The 25117-nt window shown below is 39.8% G+C and overlaps 1 protein-coding gene across 2 annotated transcripts; it reads left to right on the top strand.

The window, feature by feature from the left end:
* Window positions 1-564: 564 nt before the first annotated feature.
* On the top strand, window positions 565-24674 carry psma5 (proteasome 20S subunit alpha 5). Of its 2 annotated transcripts, none has more exons than XM_062524742.1 (10): window positions 565-670; window positions 2599-2642; window positions 3334-3400; window positions 6505-6631; window positions 8148-8215; window positions 11598-11705; window positions 16445-16503; window positions 16629-16731; window positions 17923-18009; window positions 24223-24674. In XM_062524742.1, the coding sequence occupies exons 2-10, from the start codon at window positions 2614-2616 to the stop codon at window positions 24298-24300; spliced, it is 726 nt and encodes a 241-aa protein (XP_062380726.1). In that variant the 5' UTR covers window positions 565-670; window positions 2599-2613; the 3' UTR covers window positions 24301-24674. The 2 variants fall into 2 exon arrangements, with proteins under 2 accessions (XP_062380726.1, XP_062380727.1); XM_062524743.1 differs by lacking the exon at window positions 565-670 and adding an exon at window positions 1471-1677.
* Window positions 24675-25117: the final 443 nt, after the last annotated feature.

The following is a 25117-nucleotide window of genomic DNA, read 5'->3' as shown; positions in this document are numbered from 1 at the left end:
TTTCAAGCTTTTAGGAGGTTGTAGCCTATAGGTAGTTTTTGAATCAGCTATTGTATTGGCGGCCATTTTCAATTTCTCCAAAATCTCACTTCCTGTTTGAGATATTTTTGGGCACCCCTTCTAGGATGTCTTAGGATCACCCAAGGAACATATCTACCAAATTTCATGCTTCTATCCGCCGCGTAACGATTTTTCACATAATCTCCCTAGACATTCTCTGGTGACGTCAATATCTATGGTGGTCGTTATGGTTAAAACAGCGTTACATTTCGGATGCGCTTGATATGACGTCAGATTTGTTTTCATAGAAATTATGAAGGCAACATTATATCGCCAATAAAGATGTTCTGGATGTAGCCATTCCTCTCTCCTTTTATTAGCCTACTATGAGTGAGGAGTTGCATTTTATGCTTTAGGCTATTTAACATCAAACTATAAAAGTGCTGTAAATGCGACCTGCACATGTGTAAATATTACAGCCTACTTCTGTACGATCTTGCACATGTTACTGAGTATCAAACTAAACATGAATTTACGTGTGCCGTACACGCAGAGGTACATGGCGGAACCTGAAATGTGTAGGGAATTTGTTTATGGCGGACGCATAATTCAGTTGCGCATCCTCCTCAATCAGGTCGAAAGTAGCAAACTCATTGTTATACACCGAGAGGTAAGTCCAACGTTTGAATTGTATGTGAATTATAGCTAGACTTTTGTGCTCTATCCACAGTAGGCAAAACCTGCGTGTGCGTAATTAACCAGTTGGTTTTATGATATCCCAGCAGTTGATTAATAACGTGAAGTTAGTGAATGTGACCAATTTTGTGACGGCTCTCTATGAGCCCAGACAGCACGCTAACGTTAACCAACTGAATTGAGAGCAAGTTCGTTTCTGTCAATTATAGAATTTGAAGTCTATGGTTTGTGCGAACAATGTGCGTTAAGACCGGTTCATTATGTCAAACCATCAGTTTGTTTTCGGTCATACGAAGTAAGCGTAACATTGCTTATTGACCGGACGCATGTTAAGTTAGGCTAACGTTGCGGTTAGCTCAGTTGTTGAGTGAGTTGGGTTTGACCATAGGGTTTGACAGATTAAATTGTGTTTTCGCACACTCCGCTTTGTCCGAATAAGTAAATGAATGAATAAGCATAAATGGATACTGTTAGGTTATTTCATCTTCGGGATATGTATTTTCTGATTTCTGGTGTACGTAACCGTGCCAGTTCTGTAATATTTAGCTAACACTGCAACAATTATTTTCGTGTTAATGCCGTTCAGTTAAAGTTTTTCCTTTCATTTTTGCATGGTGTTCAACTCCGGTGTTCTACCGGCGTCACGCAAATAGCAGCTAGGTTAAAACATACGGGTATTTCACCCAGCGACTAGTCCGCCATATTGCCGGATATAAACAAATCGCCTCTCGCCATCTTTCTTTTAGGTCTATGCTCGCCGTAAATAGAAGTGGACTGTTTCGAGAGGTGTAAAACAAATTTAGCAAGTGTTAGTAATTAATGGAACAACTATTTGAATACCTATGTGTTCATATGTAGCATCCCCTTGGGGATCAATAAAGTATCTCTATCTATTTCACATCATTATCACTATGAAAAAAAAAGGAACACTCGGATGTGCATAACGTTGGTTACCTAACACTGCCCTAAGATTGTTTAAAGGTATACTATGCAACGTTTTTCAGTTAATCAATTCGTTCTATACTGTTATATATGATTAAATGAGTCATTACCGGTCGAACAGTGTTTTTTTTTGGCCGCTCTAGTGGTCTGTAGCGGTAAAACCACACTTGAAACTTCAGGAGACACCGGGCACCGGGCACATGTCACCGGCTAACATCCCTAGTCAATGTGCTCTTGTATCGTCTGCCTGAAGGCAGGTGGAAGGTGAAAAGACAGTGGCAGTTTGCATACCGCTTTGGGTTGTCATGTGCGCTAGCCTATTGATACAAATAGACTAACTTAACTTGACCGTAGTTTGAGTTTCTGCCCAAAATCCGAAGTGCTTCCATATCGAACTCCTCTATATAATGAGTAGCTAGGAGTTATCTCTCGTCTCATGTCCCGCAGGTTTATCACCGTTGTTCTAGCAAAGCACTAAACCGCGCCAGCCAGGCTGTTTCCGGTGCGTAAAGTTGGTGGGAATTTACATTTTCTGCTTGTTTCTGAGTAATTTGGTAAATATCGATAAGTTGGTTGGTTCAATCGATTGTACAATTGATTGTCGAACGTAAAGCCCTAGCCATTAGTGATGGCAACCATTTGGTTGACTTTGGCAACCAAAACCTCATGCCTGGTTGCCAAGCTGGTTAGAACTTGCACATTGCCTGTGTGACTCGCACGTCTTGGGTGCAGCTCAAAACACGCTGCAGTGGCGGGACAGCTAGAAATAGGAATGGTCTGTATATTTCACGAGTGTTAAAAGCATTTTCAGCCAAAAGAGACAGTGAACACGTCAGGCGGGCAGCAGCAGCACCACATCAGAGATTTCTGGTTAGAGTTGTCAACCGATTTTGTCTATGATATATGTAGATAAATCCTTGTTGGCCATTTCATCACAATACATTTTTTGCTCTTTCCCAGTGAAAAACCTTAAATATGTTCCTGACAAGGTCTGAGTATGATAGGTAAGTACTGGAATTTCTACTGAATTCCTTCATAGTAAGCCTAGCCTGCTGTATTTTGGTATCAGTTTGGTACCTGGTATCTCTTTTTGTGCAATTGTTTAGCCTATAGCAGTGATTCTCAAACTTTTGACAATGAGTACCACCTCAGAGCACCACCATTATGACCAGCATTAAAATACAGTAGTGTAGGCCAATACTATTTTTTACATTGTACATACTGTTTTGCATTGTTTTGTTTAGTTCTTTTCAAGAAGGATAAAAACTAGTTTAATGTTAACGATTTTTTTTAACGATCATTACATAATTAATTACATAAATAGTTTTTATATCATCTGAAGTGATTATTTTGTATGAAATAAAACATCTTGGAGACTCCCTGAGTACCCCAACAGAGAGTCCGCGTACCACCAGTGGTACCCGTACCACAGTTTGAGAACCACTGGCCTATAGTCATCCCCTTCATTTATTCCGATTGCTCATAATGTATTGCGACCATATGAGTAACAAGAAAAATCAACATATTAGAAATGTGTTGGCACACATTGGAATGTGTAATGAATCTAGAATATATGAAAGTCACTTTTTGAAATAAATTATTGAAATTTTGAGATGCACTGTGTTTTTCAGATTTGGTATTTAGTTGTTTAGTAGTTTACTGCTAATTAATTAATCAATGATTGTGTCTCATCAGAGGAGTAAACACCTTCTCTCCAGAGGGACGGTTGTTTCAAGTGGAGTATGCCATTGAGGCCATCAAGGTAAGCATCCTATCTTTTCTAGAACAATCCCATTATAAAATTCTCTTCAAAGTACATTTCGTTGTATTGCAGTGTTTCCCCAACAATGTATTCAGCAGTGGCTGCTGGATTTTCAGCGCCATTGCAAAATCTTCACATGATCAGTAGCCAGATGTTAATTTGGCCTGCTTTCACATTGTAAACAGCCAATGTCATAAATAGGGCCCGAGCACCAGTGTTGTCACAGTTACTTTGAACAAGTAATCCGATTACTGATTACTCCTTTAAAAAGTAACTTAGTTACTTTACTGATTACTTGATTTTAAAAGTAACTCAGTTAGATTACTTAGTTACTTTTAAAACTTTACACCACCACCCCCCCTCATCAACAATATAGACATCACAACCTGCAAAAAGTAATTTCAGGGAGGTATCTAAAAGATACTTTAACCTACTGAGATACCGAAATAGCCTACAGATGAATATGTTTGTTCAATAATGTCTAGTCAGTATATTAAAGGAAGGCTATAGATAGAAACTGTGGTAGGCTAATAAAATATGAAGATCCTACTGTAGCCATTAGAATATGCCAATTAAATTACACTTGTTAAAAGTCTTTTGCAATCATTTAATCCACCCTGGGCGATGCTAAAATCACTGTTACAAGATTATCATTATTTTTTGCTCTTATGAGACAAGGGTCGTGTCTGGTGTTAGATGCAGTCTTAAATGTTACTTTTTGGGGGGCACTGACTGACGCTATAGTACCATATTGAACTGATTTATTTAGTTTGGGAGAAAAGAGAAAAGCCCGCCTACACTGAAAACGTAGCGGTTGATATAGCGAAACAGCCCAGTCAGGGTGCTCTGTTTTGGATGCGCATCGGGCAGATGCAGCACCCTCATTCTCTCTCTCTCTCTCTCCCTCTCCGTTGTGTGCGTCAGGGAGCCGCTATGCGAACTCGGAATGTTTAGCACCTTAATGTTGTCATGTGTAGATGACTCAAACTCAAAATATGCTTACTGACTGTATTTTCATATAGGAAACTCTCCTCCCTGCATTGTTGTTTATGTATGTGTCGCTGCGTGGAGCCTACACATGAGTTGTCCTCATGCTGAAAACGTGAGCAGCCTACACGACAAGAAGAAAGCAAAATGAAAATGACAAAAATAGTAACGCACGGAGACTTGGATGAGTAACTTTAATCCGATTACTGGTTTGGAAATAGTAGCGCGTTAGATTACTCGTTACCGAAAAATATAGTAACGTGTTACTAAGTAATGCGTTACTGGCATCACTGCTGAGCACCAACGGTCCATTTCCCCCCTAAGAGACTAACGCGAACCCTGCGATCCATTTGTATCGTAAGTCACCCGCCCGAGTTGTAAAGTGTAAATTACCCAGCTTTCTTGCGGCATTTTACAGAGGAACGCCCCCTTTACCTCGAAGTACTTGCGAGTACCCCGAGTTGGGCTTACGACCTGTAAACAAACATGGCTGCGCCCATAGTCGAGATGAGATGACATGTGTTTTCTTTGTATTTGTACCGTGTTGGTCGTTTTAATGACAATGGAATGCTTTAACACACTAGATTGCATTGCTGCTTCAATCCGGTCACCAATTCATACATTTAACGGTCTTGCTGTGCGTGCAATACAATGTAATGATTTGTTTTCCAGCTGGTTTGCTAAAGAGGCTAGCACACAACAATAACAATGACTAGCTAGCCTGCTAATGCCCATCTAGCTCATTAGAAATGGGACAGCACTTGTTGAAATTGCCCAAAAATGTTTTTATTATTTATTCCCATTGACCATACCCAAAAAGGGAGAATGAGGGACATCTGCTTGTGTTCTAGACAAATGTCCAGCACTAAGAGACAGTTGCTGCCCTGGTGGCATCCATGTTCTTTCCCAAAAGACTACAAACTCCAGCCTTCACGCTAGCCACTAATTCTCACATGTCGGGCGGGTAAACGTACGAGACTACCAACCCTGCCAACACTAAATGGAATGCACCATTATGCCTCAGTGGAGTCACCAGCAGGATATACAGTGGGAGTACAACTAAGAATATAATTATCCAACTTACATTACCATTCTTGTATTTACTTGTGCTGATTCAGATTTTAGTGTGCAAAATAGCATTCATTCAATGGACATAATGATGTGATGACAAAGCAGACAAAAATAGCCTACAGGGCCTTAAAAAAAAAAAAAAAAAAAATGTTGGTTCCGGTTGGTAGTCAGTTGAGGCCATGGGTCGCTAGGTTTTTTTTTCTTCCCTTCTTCCCCAATGTTATTAATGTGCCGATTTATAATGTGTTTAACTTTCGTTAGGGGCAAATGAGTGAGTTGCTGAGCACGGAGCCACATCTGGATGGATGGAGGCCCTATAGCGTTACTTTGAGCTGTGGAGGGCATAGATTCTGGCTCTGGGGTGCACATACAAGTCAGAGTTGCCAACTTCAGGTGTTTGGCTGAAGTGAAATTTGTGGGATGGGGGTGGGGAGAGGGGGTAGGAGGATGTCATTTTTCAGGGGGCATTTTGCTTATTTGGGGTGGCTATCAGGCGAGTACAAAAAGTATCAGCACAATCTTTAAGTGCAGGCCCATTGGCATACACACGGGGCCCATATACTAGCCTGGATGCCCGACCGAAGTTTAGCCCCGCCTACATCCTTTTTCTGCAGGGAACTTCGACGAGTTGGGTGTGGGACCGTGTTGGCTTGGGTTGATTTTGATTGCAACAGAAACGCTATGGCTATGAATGCATAATTTTTTCATGCAGTTTGGCCTTTCGTTTAGCTTAGCTATGGAAAGGGAGGTTTTATCACAAATTCACTTAGACCAACGTGGATATGTGGGAAAACTTCAGTTTCACTTTCACCAAGTTAAAACAGCATGTTTGCGTGATGTTGTTCCCGTTTGTTTGAAATGTCTGTTTACTCCTTGGGTTAACGACACACTTCCCCAGCTGTTCATTGCATGTTTGTACAATCTTTAGCCTAGCTCCCAGGCTACACCATCCTATGCATTGCATTATTTTTTCCATTTCGTATATAGAAAATATTGATGATCATGTATGAAATGTTATTGAAATGTTATGGTTCTTCATTTTTTAGTTGGGGTCCACTGCCATTGGCATTCAGACTTCAGAAGGAGTTTGTCTAGCTGTGGAGAAAAGGATAACGTCTCCGCTGATGGAGCCCAGCAGCATTGAGAAAATTGTTGAAATTGATACTCACATAGGTAAGTTATGATCAGTGATCTTAAAGGAACACTTCACTGTTTTTTCATATTAAACTATGTTATTCCCTTCAAGGAATACGGCACCCAAAAATGACATTAAGCCAGTCTCGGTCACCCCCAGAGTTAGAACAGTGAAAAAAACCCGGTTAAAATCCGTCCGGGCATTGTCCTGCTTTGGGAGCATCATTTTTAGCTTTAGATTAGCACAGTTGCTGTAAATGAAGGGTGTCAGCTAACATGTCCTCCAAAAAAAGCGACCGAGATATCTAAAAATGTTTCTAAATATATCTTGGGAGCCATGTGTTCAAAACGAGTACAGATCATAATGCAAAATCGAACTAGGCTATTACCTGGGCAGATATTTACTTGGAACTACATTCGGCTAGCCTAGAAATCTAGACGCCCCTAGCGGCAGCAAATGTAATTTGGCTGGCGGGGCAGTCTAGACACGACCCATAGAGCTTAGGAGCTGAGAACTGGAAAATCAAGCGGGCCAATCACAGCGTGTATAAAGTCGGTGGGCGGTGATTAATGGTGACTGTCATGCGACCAGAAGTTGCGACAGTAACACGTCCTGCTATTTGAAAACAAGAAGATGATTTGTTTAGCGTTATCCTATTGCGTAGAGGGAATTTAATAGACAATTGTTTATCCCACCCCTCTGATTGAGCCCTGACTACGGTGAGTTTCCAGACCCTACATCTTGATGTGGGTCTGGCTCGTCAGGCTAACATTCGGCCTCATCACAGGCAAAGCACCGCAAGATAGGCGCAAAGTTCTCACGTAGCACTTGAAAACTCCCAACTTCTAGATTCGACTGGAACTTCACAGGATGGGATTCAGGTGCTCCTGCGTGAGAACTTCGCGCCTATCTAGTGATCTGAACAGTAGACCTCACAAGTCTAAAAAATCATTTTGGATCTCATTTTCAGAGCATCCTACCACCTTGTGGGAATGTCTTTATTCTCCATGATCCATTGTTTTTAAAAACACCAATTAGACCTGTCTTATGCAAATCTTTCTTTTTTATTTCCCACCTTGAACATGGGCAAAATGCACCATTGAGATCAATATGTTTTGTATAGACTAACCACAGGTGGCTCTAAATCACTGAATCACTGAAATTGAAGTATATCCCCACCCCTGCTGAGGTACTCTCAGGGGATCACATCTGTTTATTTACTCTTTATATCAATGCTGTACAAAAACGACACAAAATGCACCATTGAGATCAATATGTTTTGCGACTAGGTTCAACTTAAAATTTAATTTGTGACACCCTTAGTGAAGAGTGAGTTGCTGATGCCAAGCTGGCCGAGCTTGGAGATCAGCTTGGAGGTGATCAGTGTTGAATGCTGTACTAAAGTCAATAATCAGCATTCTAACATAAAGGTCAGGTGTCACCTGGGCATGGTGGAGAACTCATAACCTCACCTTCTGACAGTCAAACTTGGTTTGAATCCTGAATGCTAAACTTCTTTTTGTTTTAAATAAATAATACTTCCTTTTCTCTCAGGTTGTGCAATGAGTGGTCTGATTGCTGATGCCAAAACTCTGATAGACAAAGCAAGAGTGGAAACGCAGGTAAGTGTAAAAAACTTGGCTTTATTTTAGACTATCATTTAAAATGTTGGCATGGATTTAGGTCTACAATAATTCCACAGAAGTGTTTTGAGAAATTGCCTCTTAGTTGTGCAGTGGAGTTGGGGTTAATATGTCGTAATCCTCTATGACCCCTGTAATGTACATGTCCATGACACAGTGGCAGGGATTGAAGTTTTCCGGCACCGTGCCGGAATTCCGGCATGCGGCCCTTGACTGCGTTATTTTTTTTTTAATAATCTAATTATTTATTTGTTAACGCTATTGAAAAACACGCAGCATTCGTTAAGCTGAATTTCCTTTCTCGGCTCTCACGTCACTCACGTGTCACGCGCCCTTATACACACACTCACTCCCCTTCCTGCACACCGCGTCTGTCTCCATGAAAACCAACGAGATCATCCCGGCAAGCGTGGTCGCACTGATGCACCTGACGCTGCGGGTGGAAGCGTAAGTTCTTCCCCAAATTTTGTAGACTATGCGTGCAACTTTACCAAACAGTATAGAAGTAAACTAATTCTCCTTGGCCCGCTCTCGTGAGCGCTCAATGGACACCCGCCCCTCGACATGCACATTTAATCAAAATAAAATATTCACAATCGTGAACACAATGACGCACAGAAGACGACTAGCTGAATTATTGTTAAATCCGGTTAGCATCATTAGTAGGCTATGCTGCACACATCTGATTAAAACTCTTGCATTCAAGTTGACTGACCATCTCAATACCAATGTTTTTCAACTCCAAGATTTAAAGGGCCTGTCCCAAGAAGAAGTATGAGCTTCCCTTGAAACTTAAACACACGTGGGGAAACTGAACAGTCCAACCAGCTAGCGTATGCTACTATGCTACTTTTTTTTACAATATTTTGAGGCTTCAGTCAGACAGCTGAATTTAAGAGGTGGAGTTGTAATATGAATAGCAGGCTATAATCTGCATAAAGTTTGCCGTTATGAATATCAGAAATGTCAGTATACAGAATGTATAAATAATTATATGTGTATGTGTATGTGTGTGTGTGTGTGTGTGTGTGTGTGTGTGTGTGTGTGTGTGTGTTTCAAATAAAGACAAGCTTTACATCTTGTTAAAAAAAACATTAGAAAAATAATAAATAAATTCACATTATATCAAAGCAAAGTGATAAAAAGTCAGACATGGGTGACCACCACACATTGCCTTCTAATCTGTGGGAAACACTGTTATTACTCTTTTTAAAAACAGAATCATTGTCCTTTTTTGAATATCTTAACTTAAAAATGGTTGCAACTAAATCTTATTCTTCAAATGCCTGCCTTCCAATTTCACATATCCTTACAACATGACACCTGGCATGGTGCTTTTTCCAGTAGGCCTATTAGCCTATTTGATGCTCATTGAGCTAGCTATGGTCTATCTATGGTGAAGGGTATGTGATGATGTGGGGCTATTTTAATTCCAAAGGCCAAGGGAACTTTATCAGGATGCATAATATCCTGGATCCATGAAATAGCTGGCCTTTAAAATTTCGCTTAGAAATCGTTGTTTTGCTTGACTGACCAGTTTTATCGAAAACAGTCACATTTCCTCCCGCCCCTAGTGTCCCTCTCCGCTATTACAACCTTGCAACTTTCTGATAAACGATCGTCTGCTGTTTACATCTGGAAGTCAGAGACGCGAAAGGAACAAGAAGAACCACGCTTGCAATTTATATATTTATATATAGCCTATATATGTATAAATATACACGCTAAAGCTGTCGGGGAAGCTCTACAGAGAAATATGCAAGCATAAAACGAGTGAAAACGAAAAACGAAACCGAAACCAGAGATGAAATCGCCAATCCTGCATTATTCCTCTTTAACCCTATGTGTTAAATTCCCATAGGGTTACATAGGGGGTCAAATACTTCCTTCCCCTAGCATTTAAGGAAAACATTTATTTATGTACGATACATTCTTCAATCACAAAGACAATTGGTGTCCTTGGCGGTTTGATTTTTACTCATTTTTTGATTAAGGTTATTAAAGGAACACTTCACCGTTTTTTCATATTAAACTACGTTATTCCCTTAACTAAGACGAGTTGATACATACCTCTCACGTTTCAATGTGTGCACTCACTGGCTCTGGTGCGCGGCGCAAGTTTGATAGCACTTAGCTAGCCCAATGCATTCATTAGGATCCAAACAGAGATGAAGTTTGAAGCAACCAAACACGAAAGAGCAGTCGTGGGGCTTTCCAACGAGCCACTTTATAAGTTGCGCAAGGACGCACATTGCATGCACATCAAGTGTAGGCTATATGCCTTGATGACCGTAAATTAAGAAGTATTTCCTGATTGGGGAAACTTTTAGTTTATTTTCCTTTCAGTCCATGGTTCCATAATATCATTCAATCTTGCTGCAAATTATCAGACTTGAGAAGCACGCATCACATCGGCAGGAGGCCAGCAGTTCGAGGAAAAAGCTGCAGATCATAGACAGAGAAAGCATATATGCTCTGAGAACAGAACATGCATGTCAAGTGTAGCCGAGGGTCTGTCTACGCAGAAACAACAAGTGCATTTCTACATGTTTGTGACAAAATGTGGGGGATAGAATCGCTTTTCAGTGGGGATGCTGCAAATTATGTCTTTCTCTTCTAAAGACAATTAGTCTATGTGTAGGCTACGATATGACAAAAAATTAACGGCATATTTATTTTAACCGACCCGACCAAACATTCATCATTACAAATATTTTTTCTTGACCCATAACTGCGGGTGACCGCGGTCGCCCACTCGATTTGGATCAGCCCACACGTCACTGATAACTACAGTATATTGTGTGGCGCAACAATACCCTCACTCTTGCACTTTCAGTTTCACTTTGGAGTGAGGATATTACTGTGCAGAGTGTAAGTGCTCCCAATATTATTCCGCCGGGGGGGGGGGGGGGGGGGGGGGGCTACTTGGTACCTTGGTTGACAGGGTGTGTTTCCCAAAACCATAGTTGCTAACCTTGAATATGTTAAGTGAGAAAGTATGCACTCTTTATTTCTTTGTGTGGATGGGTGGCATGTTATGTTAAGGCTTGGGGCATTATAGTACTGTCTTCTAAATAGAGGGTTACTTTTCTGGAACTGCTCTGTTTGGATCTCGGAGTTGACTGTTAGCTCGACAGTGACTCCCTCCTGTTTGTTCTGCATGTGGTGTACAACTGTTCCTTACATTACTATCAGTATGCTAAAGATGCTGACAGGAGCATCTCATTACACGTTTCAATTACTCTGACCAAACTAAATTTTGCATCAGTGGCTGGTCATTTTTTTCAGTGATTTCTGATTTATTTCATGAAGATATCTGGCCTCCTTTCACTTACCAAGCTAATATATCTTTCTCATTTAGAACCACTGGTTCACATATAATGAAACCATGACTGTTGAGGCTGTGACGCAGGCTGTGTCCAACTTGGCACTGCAGTTTGGGGAAGAAGATGCTGACCCAGGAGCAATGGTAAATTGAACTGTTCTGTGTTGTATCTTCTTTAAAGGAAAAGTCTGGTCTAAGAACAACCTATGGTCTAATGGCCATAAACATCAGCGCACATCCAGGCTTGGCAATTGGTCTTGCCACCATTCATTTAAAGGAATTATCCGGAGTAAAATGCACTTTAGATCAATTTAGGGATGATTGGGAATCATCCCTAAATAGGGATGATTGGGAATCATCCCTAAATTGATCTAAAGTGCATTTTCCTCCGGATAATTCCTTTAAGATGCAATGTAACACTCCATTTATTAAATAAATAGAATTATGGTTTTCTTTTTGATTATGATTAAGTAGTGAAATCTCTCAAAGAATTAGTTGGGGCTAAGGCCAGTAGATGTTCCTGGTCTGGACCTCTGGCTGCCTCCGTCTTTCAACGTTACATGGCTTTAGATTCAACAGTTTAACGTAAAATCTAAAACGGATAGTTCTGAGGCCTCTCGGGGCTTATTGCTTAAGGCGAGACACTGTAGTTGAATAGGGTAAAATTTTTAAATAATAGGCATCACCATGAAACTTCCTCAGCTGATTACTTACACAAGTATGAGAAAAAAATGTATTACAAGTTTTTGAAATGTGTATGTTTAATTATGCAAGTTAGGCATTATCTCATTAAATATGCATGATTTTGCATGTATTTCCGGTAGATAGATCTGAACATATGATAAAGCCAGGTGCAAAATTATTCTTTCATATTGTTTACAAACAAGATTTCAATACAATTACTGAAGGATTTCAGGATTTCTGCTTTCATTGCCTAGGAAATCCAAATATACTGTCCATAGTAGGGCTGGGATAAACGATTATTTTTTAAACGATTAATCTAGCGATTATTTTTTCGATGCATCGATTAATCTAACGATTCATTTTTTCAGTTCGATTCGATTTCGATTCGATTATCGATTATCTCTCCACTAATTGACTAATTGCAATATATACATGTTGATTTACATATCTGAATGAAATAAAACATTGCAATGTATGTTTATTGCTCTTAAAATTCCTAAATGAAAGACTATACAAGTGCAAAGTAATGCATTCTAAGTCAGAGGTAGCATTCAATAAAACCTTGAAGCCTTGAAAACACTGGGAGTGTTGTCAAATTGAAGGGGACAAGATCCCAACTGTCATCAATAAAATGACAAGTTAAGTAGGCTTATTTTAAGTCTTTGGGACTTTGGGGCCATATAGGGCCCACCTACACGTACTGTATACCCCCATCAAATCATCATTATGATGATCATTATTACAATTATTATTATGCTGTATTAAGTGTACTTTCACTTCAAAGCAGTCAATGTTTTAAATGCTAACATTGTTCACAAAAAGTTTGTGAAAAAATCAGAGAGTAATGTAAGATACAGTATAACTACCATAGCTTTTGCATGGTTGCATGATAAACAGTACTTCTGAAAACAACAGCAATAATATGGGTGCTATTGTTTTGGGATGTTTCCCTCATTCAAGCATCAAACTCTGGTAGGCAAATGGAGACAAAATTTACATGCTTTTTAATGAAATTCCATTTGAATCTCTGAATGCAAGGATTCAGGAAACACAATACCAACTTTAGTCTACTGTATGTATTACGGCCGAGCAGATAGGCGTAAATCACTGATCTGGAGATTTTTAAATGAAAGACTAAGGCTACAATCTTTTGACCATATTCAAATTTGACTGAACTATACTCTGCTCTGTATCAAGAATCCACGTTGTTCTATTAAATGTCGTTAAATAATTAAACAGCAGGTTGAAGCGGAACTTGCCACCAACGTTATCGATTAGTTTCAGTTTCTGTCGCGCAAACACACACATGCATGCATTCAATGAACGCTCATACCAACACTTAATTGTGTTGCTGTATGTTGTATTTATGTTGCTGTGTTGTTTAGTTTATTCACATCGAATTAGCAAGTATTTCCTCCTGATTGCTGAAACTTTTGTTTTCTTTTTCTGTCGGGCCGCGGTTGCTTCATCAATTGCGCAGCAAATTATCAGGTGAAGCACCGAGCCTAATTTCACTCCACGCCTCACGGACCAGTCTCTCTTGCGGACCGGTGCAGCTCCGCGGCCCATAGAGAAACGCTGTGGAGGAACGAGTGAGTGCTGCAGTGGCTTGCACTTTTGAAATTCTGAGGAGTCACTCACGTTGCCGCCAACCTTGTTTTGATTTTGACGACGTGTCGATTCGCATATTTTGAACCGACGTATTTTTTGCGTCGAACTAATCGGTTAAGTCGATGCGTTGTCCCAGCCCTAGTCCATAGCCTTAAAAACGATTTTTGCCATGCTTTTTTGATTAAAATGTCACATAAATCAGGCCAGGAATGATGTATTAACAAATCCCTCTGTAAATATCTTCAGAATACTGTTAAGTGTATAACTGGAAAGTTTGGTGTACATGTGCTACAGAGGCTGAGAAGTATCTACCGGGAAATGACACAAAACCGCAAATAACTAGTTTTGAGAAAACAGCCTTGAAACACAGCCAATGAGATGCGTTCTCAGCTTAGACTCGTCTTTGAACTTCCGCGATTGGTTGCTAACACAAAGGAAATGTCCATATTTGGATTGCATAGCGTTATGAAGGAGAAACAGGGCTTTCCAACGGTGTCACACACGATATGTGACGTTCCTCGGCAAAACCAGTCGCTTGTCGCAACAGGCGTTTCTGAGAAAAATGGCCATTTATGTCACTTGTGCTAAAATCGTGGATTTTTTTTTTAAGTGTTTTGAAACCGTGGGAGGTCTACACTGTACGGCCGTGAATACATTTCGCCGAAAAACTGACCTTTTGTAGTCTAAAAACGTGAGTTTGTTGAGGTGAGAAAGTTAGAGGAAGCAGGAAGTTAGAGGCGTCTCGTTTTTGCCGCTCTATTCCAATATTTACGGTGAATGCACTCATTGACAACCACCAAGCCACCCGCGTGCTGTGTCGTTGATACAAGTAACGTAAATCTTGTAATAGCGGCGACCTTACAAAGCGTTCGTGAGTGTTGAGCCGACGGTTAACTTCAGAGGCAGATTTCTCCGTTTTTCTATTGGCATGACAGGATGAACTCAACTCCTTTGAATGTTTATATTTCAGTAATATGACGTTCAATTAGGGTTGCAAAGGGGCGGAAAATTTCCGGTAAATTTCCGGAAACTTTCTGGAAATTTCCCATGGGAAGTTAAGCTGGGGAATTTTGGAAATATTCAAAATTGGAAACTTTTAGAGAATTAATGGGAATTTACGGGAATTTTGTTTTTTTACTAGCAGCTTACATTAGCTAGCCAAGACTGCCGTGAACACTGACTGACCTCGACTTGTTACAAAAATGTTTAATGAATTTATTTTAATCCTCGGTTGGCCAAAAAATACCGACATTACATACATGTATGACCCCAAACCTCACAGATTGTGATTATTTTAAAAGTGCCAAGCTAAATCAGACCAGTAATATGACCATATGATTATTAACCATCCCATTAGAGCTTATGCAAAATCATGTTCTTCCATTTGCATGAGGACAACAGTGATGACTGAACTGGGCGACTCTGTTCGCAAACTTCCCCCAGTTTCCCACCAGTTATTCCCACATGAGATAACGTTTGCAATCACCGGGAAAATTAGGTTTCCTATATGTCTAGAAGCCTATGTTGATTGTTGTGTGCATGTAATTGACCTGTGTGCAGGGTAGAAATTCAACTGAATTTGCATTAAATCAGGGTTTTTTCTAACTACATTAAGGTCTCTGTTATATACTAACTTGCCAGATACAAAATTTCCAGTTTATTCCCATTAATTCCCATTTATTCCCGTTAATTCCCGTATATTCCCATTAATTCCCATGGAAAGTTTCCAACTTTGAAAATTCCCGGAATTTTGCAACCCTACGTTCAATTCATTAGATATAGGTATCGTTTTGAAGGTTGATTATGCCCCTTCCTGAAAACGTAATAACTTTGTGACTGATCTCGCCGTGGAAGGTCACATATGATTTGGATCACGGTCGCGGTGAGTACATGACACTTTAGAATGGGAACTTTTTGTGAAATTAGGAGAAATACATAGGCGTGAGTAGACAAAATGTCGTGAAATAAACACCTAAATGTGCAAATCAGACTTTGTTGTTGTAGTAGGGTGGTAGAATGTATGCTAAGGTAGCAAACTAGCACAAAATCTCAAAATTGACCGGAGGTCACAAAATCAATGTTTTCAACTGCCGTGTCTCGCCTTAATTAAACTAATAGTAAGAATTCATTCAGGTCATTAATTAATCATAATAGCAATAACATGATGATTCTGTAAACATATGAATTTAGCTACAAATTAAATAAAGATTAACATAATGTTCCCAGAATGCTCACTATACTGGACAACACTCGATAATCATTCCACTTAATGAGGAACCATGAATGAATGGTTCATTATCTATCTATCTATAAATGCAAGGAACGTCTGTCTGTCTGTTCCATGCATAACTCTCGAACCACTCACCCGACTGCTCTCAAATTTGGTGGGTGTCATCTTGAAGGCACGAGTGTTTTTCATTTCATGTTATGCGAACAGAAAATGCCACATCTACGGGCTCTGAACTAGTGATCTCAGAGTTGCTGCAGTAGTAAGAGCTCTACACGCAAGATATACCTGTTCCTGCTTTGTTTTAATTTTTTATTTGTATATGTTGCTTTCCCCTTATTGCTATATATTCTATATTCAGAGTCGACCATTTGGTGTGGCACTCCTTTTTGGAGGCATGGATGAGAAGGGACCCCAGTTGTAAGTGCATTGTTTTAACTCTTAATGCAATCAAAGCTACTGATGGTTATTTATATATGATATTTGAAATATTTTATGTATGTTTGACCTGAAGAATATGTTAACAAAATAACTTTGCTCTATAGATACCACATGGACCCATCAGGCACTTTCGTTCAGTGTGACGCAAGAGCCATTGGCTCTGCATCTGAGGGTGCCCAGAGCTCACTGCAGGAAGTCTACCATAAGGTACTCTTACGATGTCATATTCACTGAATAGAGTTGTGTCTGGACTAGAATAATCCTGTGCAAAGTGTGCACAGATTTGAACCTCTTATTTGCTGTCTGATGGTAAACGGTGTATGCACAGTTGAAACACTATTTTAGACAGTCCTACTCCCGCACAATCTACACCCTCAGAAAAGCAGACGCAAGCTAGATAACATTCTCTATAGAAACTAGAATTTTACTGCAGTAACATTTTTGCTTTGTGGAAATAGACTGAGTCTGTGGTGTCCCCAAACTGTGTGAACCAGCTTTTATTTGTCCTGATTATTCTTCCATTGTTATTATTGCAATGCGTGAATACACATGCACTGTACTGTACATCCTAGGCGTATTGGCGGACCTGCCAATTTTGTATTCTATGGCAAATGTCAATTAAGCTCCACGGTGCTGAAAGCGTGAGTGAAATGGCCACTTCTAAATGGTACCCACTCTAAGCTTTTAATGGTTGCCGCTTTGGGTTGAATCAGTGACTCATGCATGTCATGTCAAAACACTCTGTAAAGCGCCTTGAGACATGTGTAATGTATTGGCGCTCTATAAGCGACATTAAATTGAAATTGAAATTGAAAACCAGGACATTTTCGTGGGTATATCTCTAGATGGCAGTTTCGCCAGGTCTTGCTAGATCACTTCTCAGAAACTTAACAGGCACATTTCATGAAAGATGCAATATCTTTATTTCTAGAAAACAAACAGGTATTTTGATGAAAACTAGCCACTGTTTAGCTTGGGGTTCCTCAGGAACAGAGGCACGTAGAAATAAACGGTTTGTACCCACTGAGAGCTTAGTCTCACCTTTCAAATGAGCCATAGAATATAATGTGGCTGTGTAAAAATCGTCAACAGTGATCTAGATTGCTGGTACTCTAGAACAAAACTTCCTAAACCACATTGCCAAAAGCTTGGCATTCAGTATGTTAAAAGGATTTTGTTCTCTGTGGGCCAAGTCTCTGTCACATCATCATTGGCTAATTAAACTAATGCAGTTGTGTACAGTGACAGGTGAGGCTCATCAATTTACTTCATGTTGTGATGACCGGTGGTATTGTATTGTTGTGAAATGTTTATTGTGTTGAATGGTGTTATAATAATTTATTGACCAAAGCAATTGACGTACTAAGCATTTGTATTATTTGTTTATGTTTTTTTCAGTCCATGACATTAAAAGATGCCATCAAGTCTTCTCTTACTATCCTGAAACAAGTTATGGAGGAGAAACTTAATGCTACAAACATTGAGGTAAAATAACTTTGTCTTTGTTCTGCATTTTGAGGACCGTTTCATTTTGCAGAAATTACCGATAACCGTTAATTTGTTTCCAAAAAAGGCTGTGGTATCTTTGTAGATCCCCAATGGAAAAATCTGTTATCTTAGTGGCTCATCCTAATGACTGTTTAGAGACCGCTGGGCCTACACAGCATCCTGTCCCCCATGAGATCATCACCCATCTGGGGACAACATTTGCGAAAACATACTAAATGGCACCTGTACCTAGGAAGTGCAAGAGAAAAAAAAAACATGACAGAAAAAACATGAACATAAGCACATCATGTTTGCCAGGCTCCCGAATGCAAAATAGGCTATCAATATTAAATTTAGCTACTATTGTGTCATCATATACCGTTTGGGTTGTGATAACAAAGGTGGGGGGATTCTGTTTGAGGTCTGTCTCTATTGTTTGGGTGTTGTTAGCCACTAGGCTAGACAGTTAGCTGACACTACACCCACAGGTGGCTACCTCATTTCAATTACCATTTAGAGACCATTTCAAATCTTGAGTGTGTGATAGTTAAGTGTTGCTGTTGTCAGTGATTGTGCTGCTTACTGGTCTTACTCATGTTGTACTATTAGCAACCACCATTATGTCAACCTAGGAACCACCATATTAACCAACATTTATTACCTTGTCTCCATCTATCTAACCTTCCATCCAACTTTCTCTCCATCCATTTACTTCAAACCATTTATTAAACTGTCTATCAACATAAATTAAACAGTTTGTCTGTCAACATCCATTAAACTATTTATCAACATCTTTTTGAGAGATTTGACGATTGTATTTTTCACATTTGGGAACTTCATACTTTTTGAGATATTTACGATAAAAGAGTTTAAAATTCCCATAGAGTTTACATTGAGACCCTTTGGCGGCAAAGATTAATTGTTACGTCAGTGCTCAGCTGTCAGTAATCAAGGATCTTTGAAACAAAGCCATGCCACCGCTGCGCTAAACCGGGCTAAACCTGAATGTTACGTCTACTCATTCAGCTGTAACAGCTGTGAAAACATTCTACCATGCCACAGCTGCTGTAAACCAGGACGTTATCGTCTTGTCTCCTTAATTGATTTGTTTATAGAATAGAATAGAATAGAATATATACTTTTTTGATCCCGTGAGGGGAAATTCAGTTCTCTGCATTTAACCCAATTTAACCGAATTAGTGAACACACAGCACACAGTTAACACACAGTGAGGTGAATCACACAACCCAGAGCAGTGAGCTGCCTGCCCAACCAGCGGCGCTCGGGGAGTAGTGAGGGGTTAGGTGCCTTGCTCAAGGGCACTTCAGCCGTGGTGGACTGGTCGGGGATCGAACCGGCAACCCTCCGGTTACAAGCCCGAAGCGCTAACCAGTACACCACGGCTGCCCAAAAAAACAGTTTATACAGTAACCGGTTTGCTCTCGGTAACGTTATCAACAGCTAAAGACAATCTAACCTAACGTCAACGTAAACACTGTATTTAGCTAACGACAAGCAAGTTAGCCGTCTCGACAGAGCAGCCTACACGACACCGATCTTCACCCAGCGTTTTAAGTGTGAACTAGTGATGCACCGATCCGACTTTCAGTCTCGATACCGATACCGATGCCTGGGCTCTGCGTATCGGTCGATATCCAATACCGATCCGATACCATTGTTAATTAATAAACTGTATACCTCACCATGTGGAAAAGACTAAAAGCATCAGGCTTGACTTAAACATTCTTTCCCTAACTAAAAATTACTTTCCTAAGAAAAAATCTAACAAAATAACACTTAGATATAAAGGTAATGTATTATTATTATTATTATTATTATTAATATTATTATTATTATCATTATTGATTACATTACTAGTATTAAAAATAAACAGTTGTGCACCAGCAGCAACTTGGAACGGCATTCAAATTCAAGTTTACAGTTATTACTAAATAATAAATCTAACTAGCTGACATGAAACTCAACAAATGCATAATTTTCTCCCATCAAAACAATTTTGCAGATAAAAATCCCATATTAGTGACATACATTGAAACACCCCTGCCAAAATGGTGTCACCCGCGAAACCCCTCTATTTACCCATAGTGGTACGGTCTCTCAGTTTCCCCACGATAAACTAATTAGTTCACACTGAGTTTGAATGGTGGTAAACGGCACTTGAAGTTGTACGTTTTATCTAATAAATGAGAAGTTTTTAACAGCCAATTTGAACATTTGCATGTCTTGATACCAAGAACAGTTTATACAGATATGAGATGAAAACGACAATGTGTTTAGTTTGTAGTAGCCTATTTTGTGTTGACTACACATTAAACGTGTTGCCCAAATCAATGCAACAAAACGCATGAAGATCGTAATTAATCTATGACAAATGGAGGTTAGTATAGACATTCTTTTGATCCTATGACATACATTTGGTATCTGTATTTATCCCATCCGTGAATTTAAACACTCAGAGCACACAGTGAGGTGATGACACACTCTAACCCGCAGCAGTGAGCTGTCTGCTACAGCAGCGCTAAATGGCATGGTTGAGCGTCATGGCTCAGCCTTTTTTAAAACTAAATTAAATTCGGATCGGCCCATGGATCGGCTATTTTTTTCCGATCCCCGATCCAGCTATTTTGTTCATATCGGGGCCGATATCCGATCCAAATATCGGATCGGTGCATCCCTAGTGTGAACCTGATAGATAGGCCTACTAGTTGCACCATTTAGATTCAAGCCTTGTTCACAGTCGTTTCTAGTACAAACTGCATGGCTATCATTTTCACGTTTGTTTGTTTGTTAGCAAGCTAGTCGTTTCAGCTATAGGGACTTGCCAGCCAGGCGATCATTTAAAGCTTTCGGTATCATTCACAAATTAAAAACCTTTAACAGCTTATTGTACATTCCTATTAGGACAATCACACACCTGGAAACACTTTGAAGAACATACTAGCTCATCCTGTAATATGTGTAGCCTACATAAAATATCCTACTGTAAGCTAACGTTACATTTGCTAGATCCTACCTGTTGCCACATCATCGTTGATTGGCATTGTTTGAGATTGTATTCCGTATTCCAATGGTGCCTATGGCCTACTTTTAACCTGCATTAGTGTAGATATGAAGGCTATGTAAAGCTACGTTTCGACCGAGTAGTACGGTACAGTTCGGTTCAGTACATTAGGTTTAGGTACGGAACGTTTTGGTACAGTTCGGTCCGCTTTGTGTACCCACTGCAAAAGGCACTACTGTATGACAGGCGGGATAGCAGTTGTTCCGTTTTGTCTACCCAACGCATGTTTGCAAATGTATGCAAAGGGATATTTGTGTTCATACCATCTTAAATCGTTTCACCATCATATCATCTTAAATCGTTTCAAAAACAAGGATTAGGCAGTCTGCCTATGCTGTTTGCATGGATATAGTTGCAGGAATCAATCGTATGTTAAATATCGTTGCTAGCTTCGTATGGTTTCACTGCAGGGACCACACACATTGCACGACTGCTCATGAATCGGTGGCACCAAACTAAAACGTCCAGATTGGGGAAACGTTTAGTTTATTTTGAATAGATACGTTCACTCAATTTAAAGGCAAATGATAACCACAACTGAATAACAATATCCTGCCCTTTTTTGCTAGCACTGGAGGGAAAATTTCTTACCTTGCTTGAAAGCTAGCCAGCTAAACTGACGGCCAGTCTAGCTGTTCTTCTCTCCTGCTTTCTAGTTGTCCACGGAGAAAAATCCTCAGATATCCAGTAAACGTCATGCTGTCTTTCAGAGTTAATCCAAGTGTGCTGTAAACTTAGTTAAGATAACTTGTAGCCTATGCCTAATTTAGAAACACAGTGGGCTAATTACTAACTCCTGCTAACTAGCGTCTACGACCAACACTTCGTCATTTTGCCAAACGAAATAAGTAATCCTAGCGACCGGTAGCGTAGTTAACACGTTGTCATTTGTCAAACGAAATAAATAGATGTAATCCAGATAGGCCTAGGCTACTGTAGCTCCCGTTGATATGCTTGATAGCCAGTCAAAACAGTTCGCTGAAGGATCTGTGGTAGGCAGCTTGGATGCACTGCTAGCACGTCCACTCTTTCAGGCAATATACCTAGACATATATTTTTTGTTTATTCATGTAGGCTGACTGCCTGTCACGTTCAAGCCTGAGGAACAAATAGCACTGTTTAGGACCGATAATAGAAGCTGTTCCCTGCAGCGTTATCTAAAGCCTACGTAAATCCAGCCTGAAAATCTTCAAACTCTAAGCTTTAATGGTCAAGCGTCATCAAGACGTGGTGTTAACTAAATAATCAGTGTCACAGTATCTTACTTGAGGTCTAGGAAGTCGATCACCTTGCACCAGGTCATTTAAAATACTCAATGAAGCAAACTTTGATTCAATCTCACGTGTGTCGCTATTGGACTCCGCTAATTTTTGACTCCCAAAATGGCGGCGTTAATATCTATATGCTGGTTGTTATGGGAACAGTGAGGAATAGTGACGCGCCCGGAATCCTCAATACCGTACCACAAACTGGTACCTCAACAGAAGGGTCCCCTAAAACAGTACGGTTCGGTACGCTTATTTAGGTACGCTTTAGAACTCACAATCGAAACACAAATAATTGCGGACCGAACTGAACCGAACTGTACCGTACTGCTCGGTGGAAACGAGACTTAAACTATCCTACCAGTCGTTTCACTGTAGGCTACTAAAGTCAGCTCTTGCAACTCGTTTGAAGTTGGCAACTTCATTTCAGTCTTTTAAATTCTTCTAAAGTTATTTTCCAAAATAGCCTATATCCACAATTTTGATGCATTTTCATAAATCACTTTTTAAATGTGACATTCCAAGTAATTTCAGTGGAATTGTAATTGGGTAATAGTTATTTATCTATTCTTCTGTGTAGCCTAGTTGTCTTTTTAACTATAGGCCTAATACAATGTTTTACACAGTCGGCAACCTTTTTGCATTTACATGCAATCCATGGAATTATATTTTCTAGTTCAAACATAGTTTTTCACTCACTCACTCACTCACTCACTCACTCACTCACACACACACACACACACACACACACACACACACACACACACACACACACACACACACACACACACACACACACACTCACTCACTCACTCACTCACTCACTCACTCACTCACTCACTCACTCACTCACTCACTCACTCACTCACTCACTCACTCACTCACTCACTCACTCACTCACTCACTCACTCACTCACTCACTCACTCACTCACTCACTCACTCACTCACTCACTCACTCACTCGCGCACAGAATGTGCATGAACGCTTGCGCGCACACATGCGCACGCAGGCACAAGACGGATAACGCAGCAGTAGGAAGGGGGGAGAAGAGCCAGAGGGATGTCGCACACAGATACACTCACATTAACGTTACCTCGAGATAGTTCTCATTACCGAGTCCAGTAGGCTAATCTCCCGTTAGCGCAACTGCGTCTGCCCCAACGCATGCTCTAACTTAATCTTCTAAGTTCGTGCAAATTCTCAATGCGGCTAATAATAACTACTCGTGCTACGATGGTAACTAAGTACACATCGACAGTACATGCAGATAAATTTGCTCTTATCAACTGACCCTGACAATGTTTTAAAACTAAACTTTCCATTTAATAGTTTGTTAGCAGCCCATTTTAAAGTCTTCAGCTGGACATCTAAACAATGGCATTGTGGGGCGCTTACTGTTTTGCTTCTGGTTCACACGGTCTATAGGTTTACAGCCGGGTCCTGTCGTTTTTCTAAGTGGCCACAGCAGTTTATGAAAAAACTTGCGATAAAAAAAATAACGCCGTTAAAATTGTTTTGCGTTAACGCATTAATAACGCGATATTTTTGACCGCACTAGTTATTAGTGAAAGACTTTGAGATTGTGAGTGACTAGGCCTATGGCCGTCTTTGGAAAACATGAATATATTATTCTTAGTTGATCATACATCGTTTGAAACAGCCTTTTCTAATTTTTAAACTGAAAGGAACTTACAGTGGACTCTCTTCATTAGTTTTTTTAGTAATTCTTGGTATTTGAAATGTTTCTCAAATTGTCTTTTTCTCTGGGAATTCCCAGGAATCTGGAGCATTGTTGTAGAATTATGTTGGGGTATGGAGGGTTAAAGCCTAAATTGTACTGTTTTTCTTTCTTCACACCTTAGCTAGCTACCGTGGAGCCTGGAAAGACTTTTCACATGTACTCTAAAGAGGAGCTGGAAGATGTCATCAAGGACATTTGAGAGATTTGGTTGACGCATCTGGATGATCACACAGTACTCATATCTGGCTGTCCAACATCTCTAATCATCTTTTTTTTTTGTGGAAGTTCAGTGAAGCTTAAAAAGAGGATATCTTGGTACAAATAAACTGAGTGATATTGACGTTAATCAAATGCTTTTTTTGGATGTGTGTAGTTGTAACTCACAATATAGGTAATTCTCTGACCATAAATCAGTTGTATCAATTTTGTTTAACACAAAATGGTATTTGTATTCCATAAGCAACATGGATGGCCATGTTTTAGACCAAGTGCCAAGATGGTCTGTATTGTTTGGTCATCTAAGGGCTTTTCTGCATTTTGATATCCTGTCCTAATAAATGTATTTCAGACCAACTTTTCTTACATATTTTGTCACACATGTTTTTATTTAGATCATAGACAAGAAAACTGATTCATACACTTCTGGTCGTAAGCCATGAATATTTGTTCCTGCTGGGGGAAATAACACTTCACCTCACAATTCACACTGCACATTCAGCTACAGTAGCATGCTTTTGTAAAATCCACAAATGCCTAATTTCTTTCTAAGCTCAGTCTCAGGCTAAGGAGAACACTTCAGAACATTTTGTAACATGTATTGATGTTATTTGTTAGACCAGCATACAAGCATTATGCTAATGCCAATTAATGAAAATGTCATATTTTGTCATCAGTTGTACAGTTCATATTGCATTAGTCCACCAACTCCAAAGCCAATATACAAGATAAAAGCTGTTAGAAAATGTAGACCATATAATGTAGGTCTATATTACATCTGATATTACAGCTCCAACTGT

Source organism: Sardina pilchardus, chromosome 21 (genome assembly GCF_963854185.1).
Source record: "Sardina pilchardus chromosome 21, fSarPil1.1, whole genome shotgun sequence".
Lineage (NCBI taxonomy): Eukaryota > Metazoa > Chordata > Actinopteri > Clupeiformes > Clupeidae > Sardina > Sardina pilchardus.
This window is presented reverse-complemented; position numbering and strand designations above follow the sequence as displayed.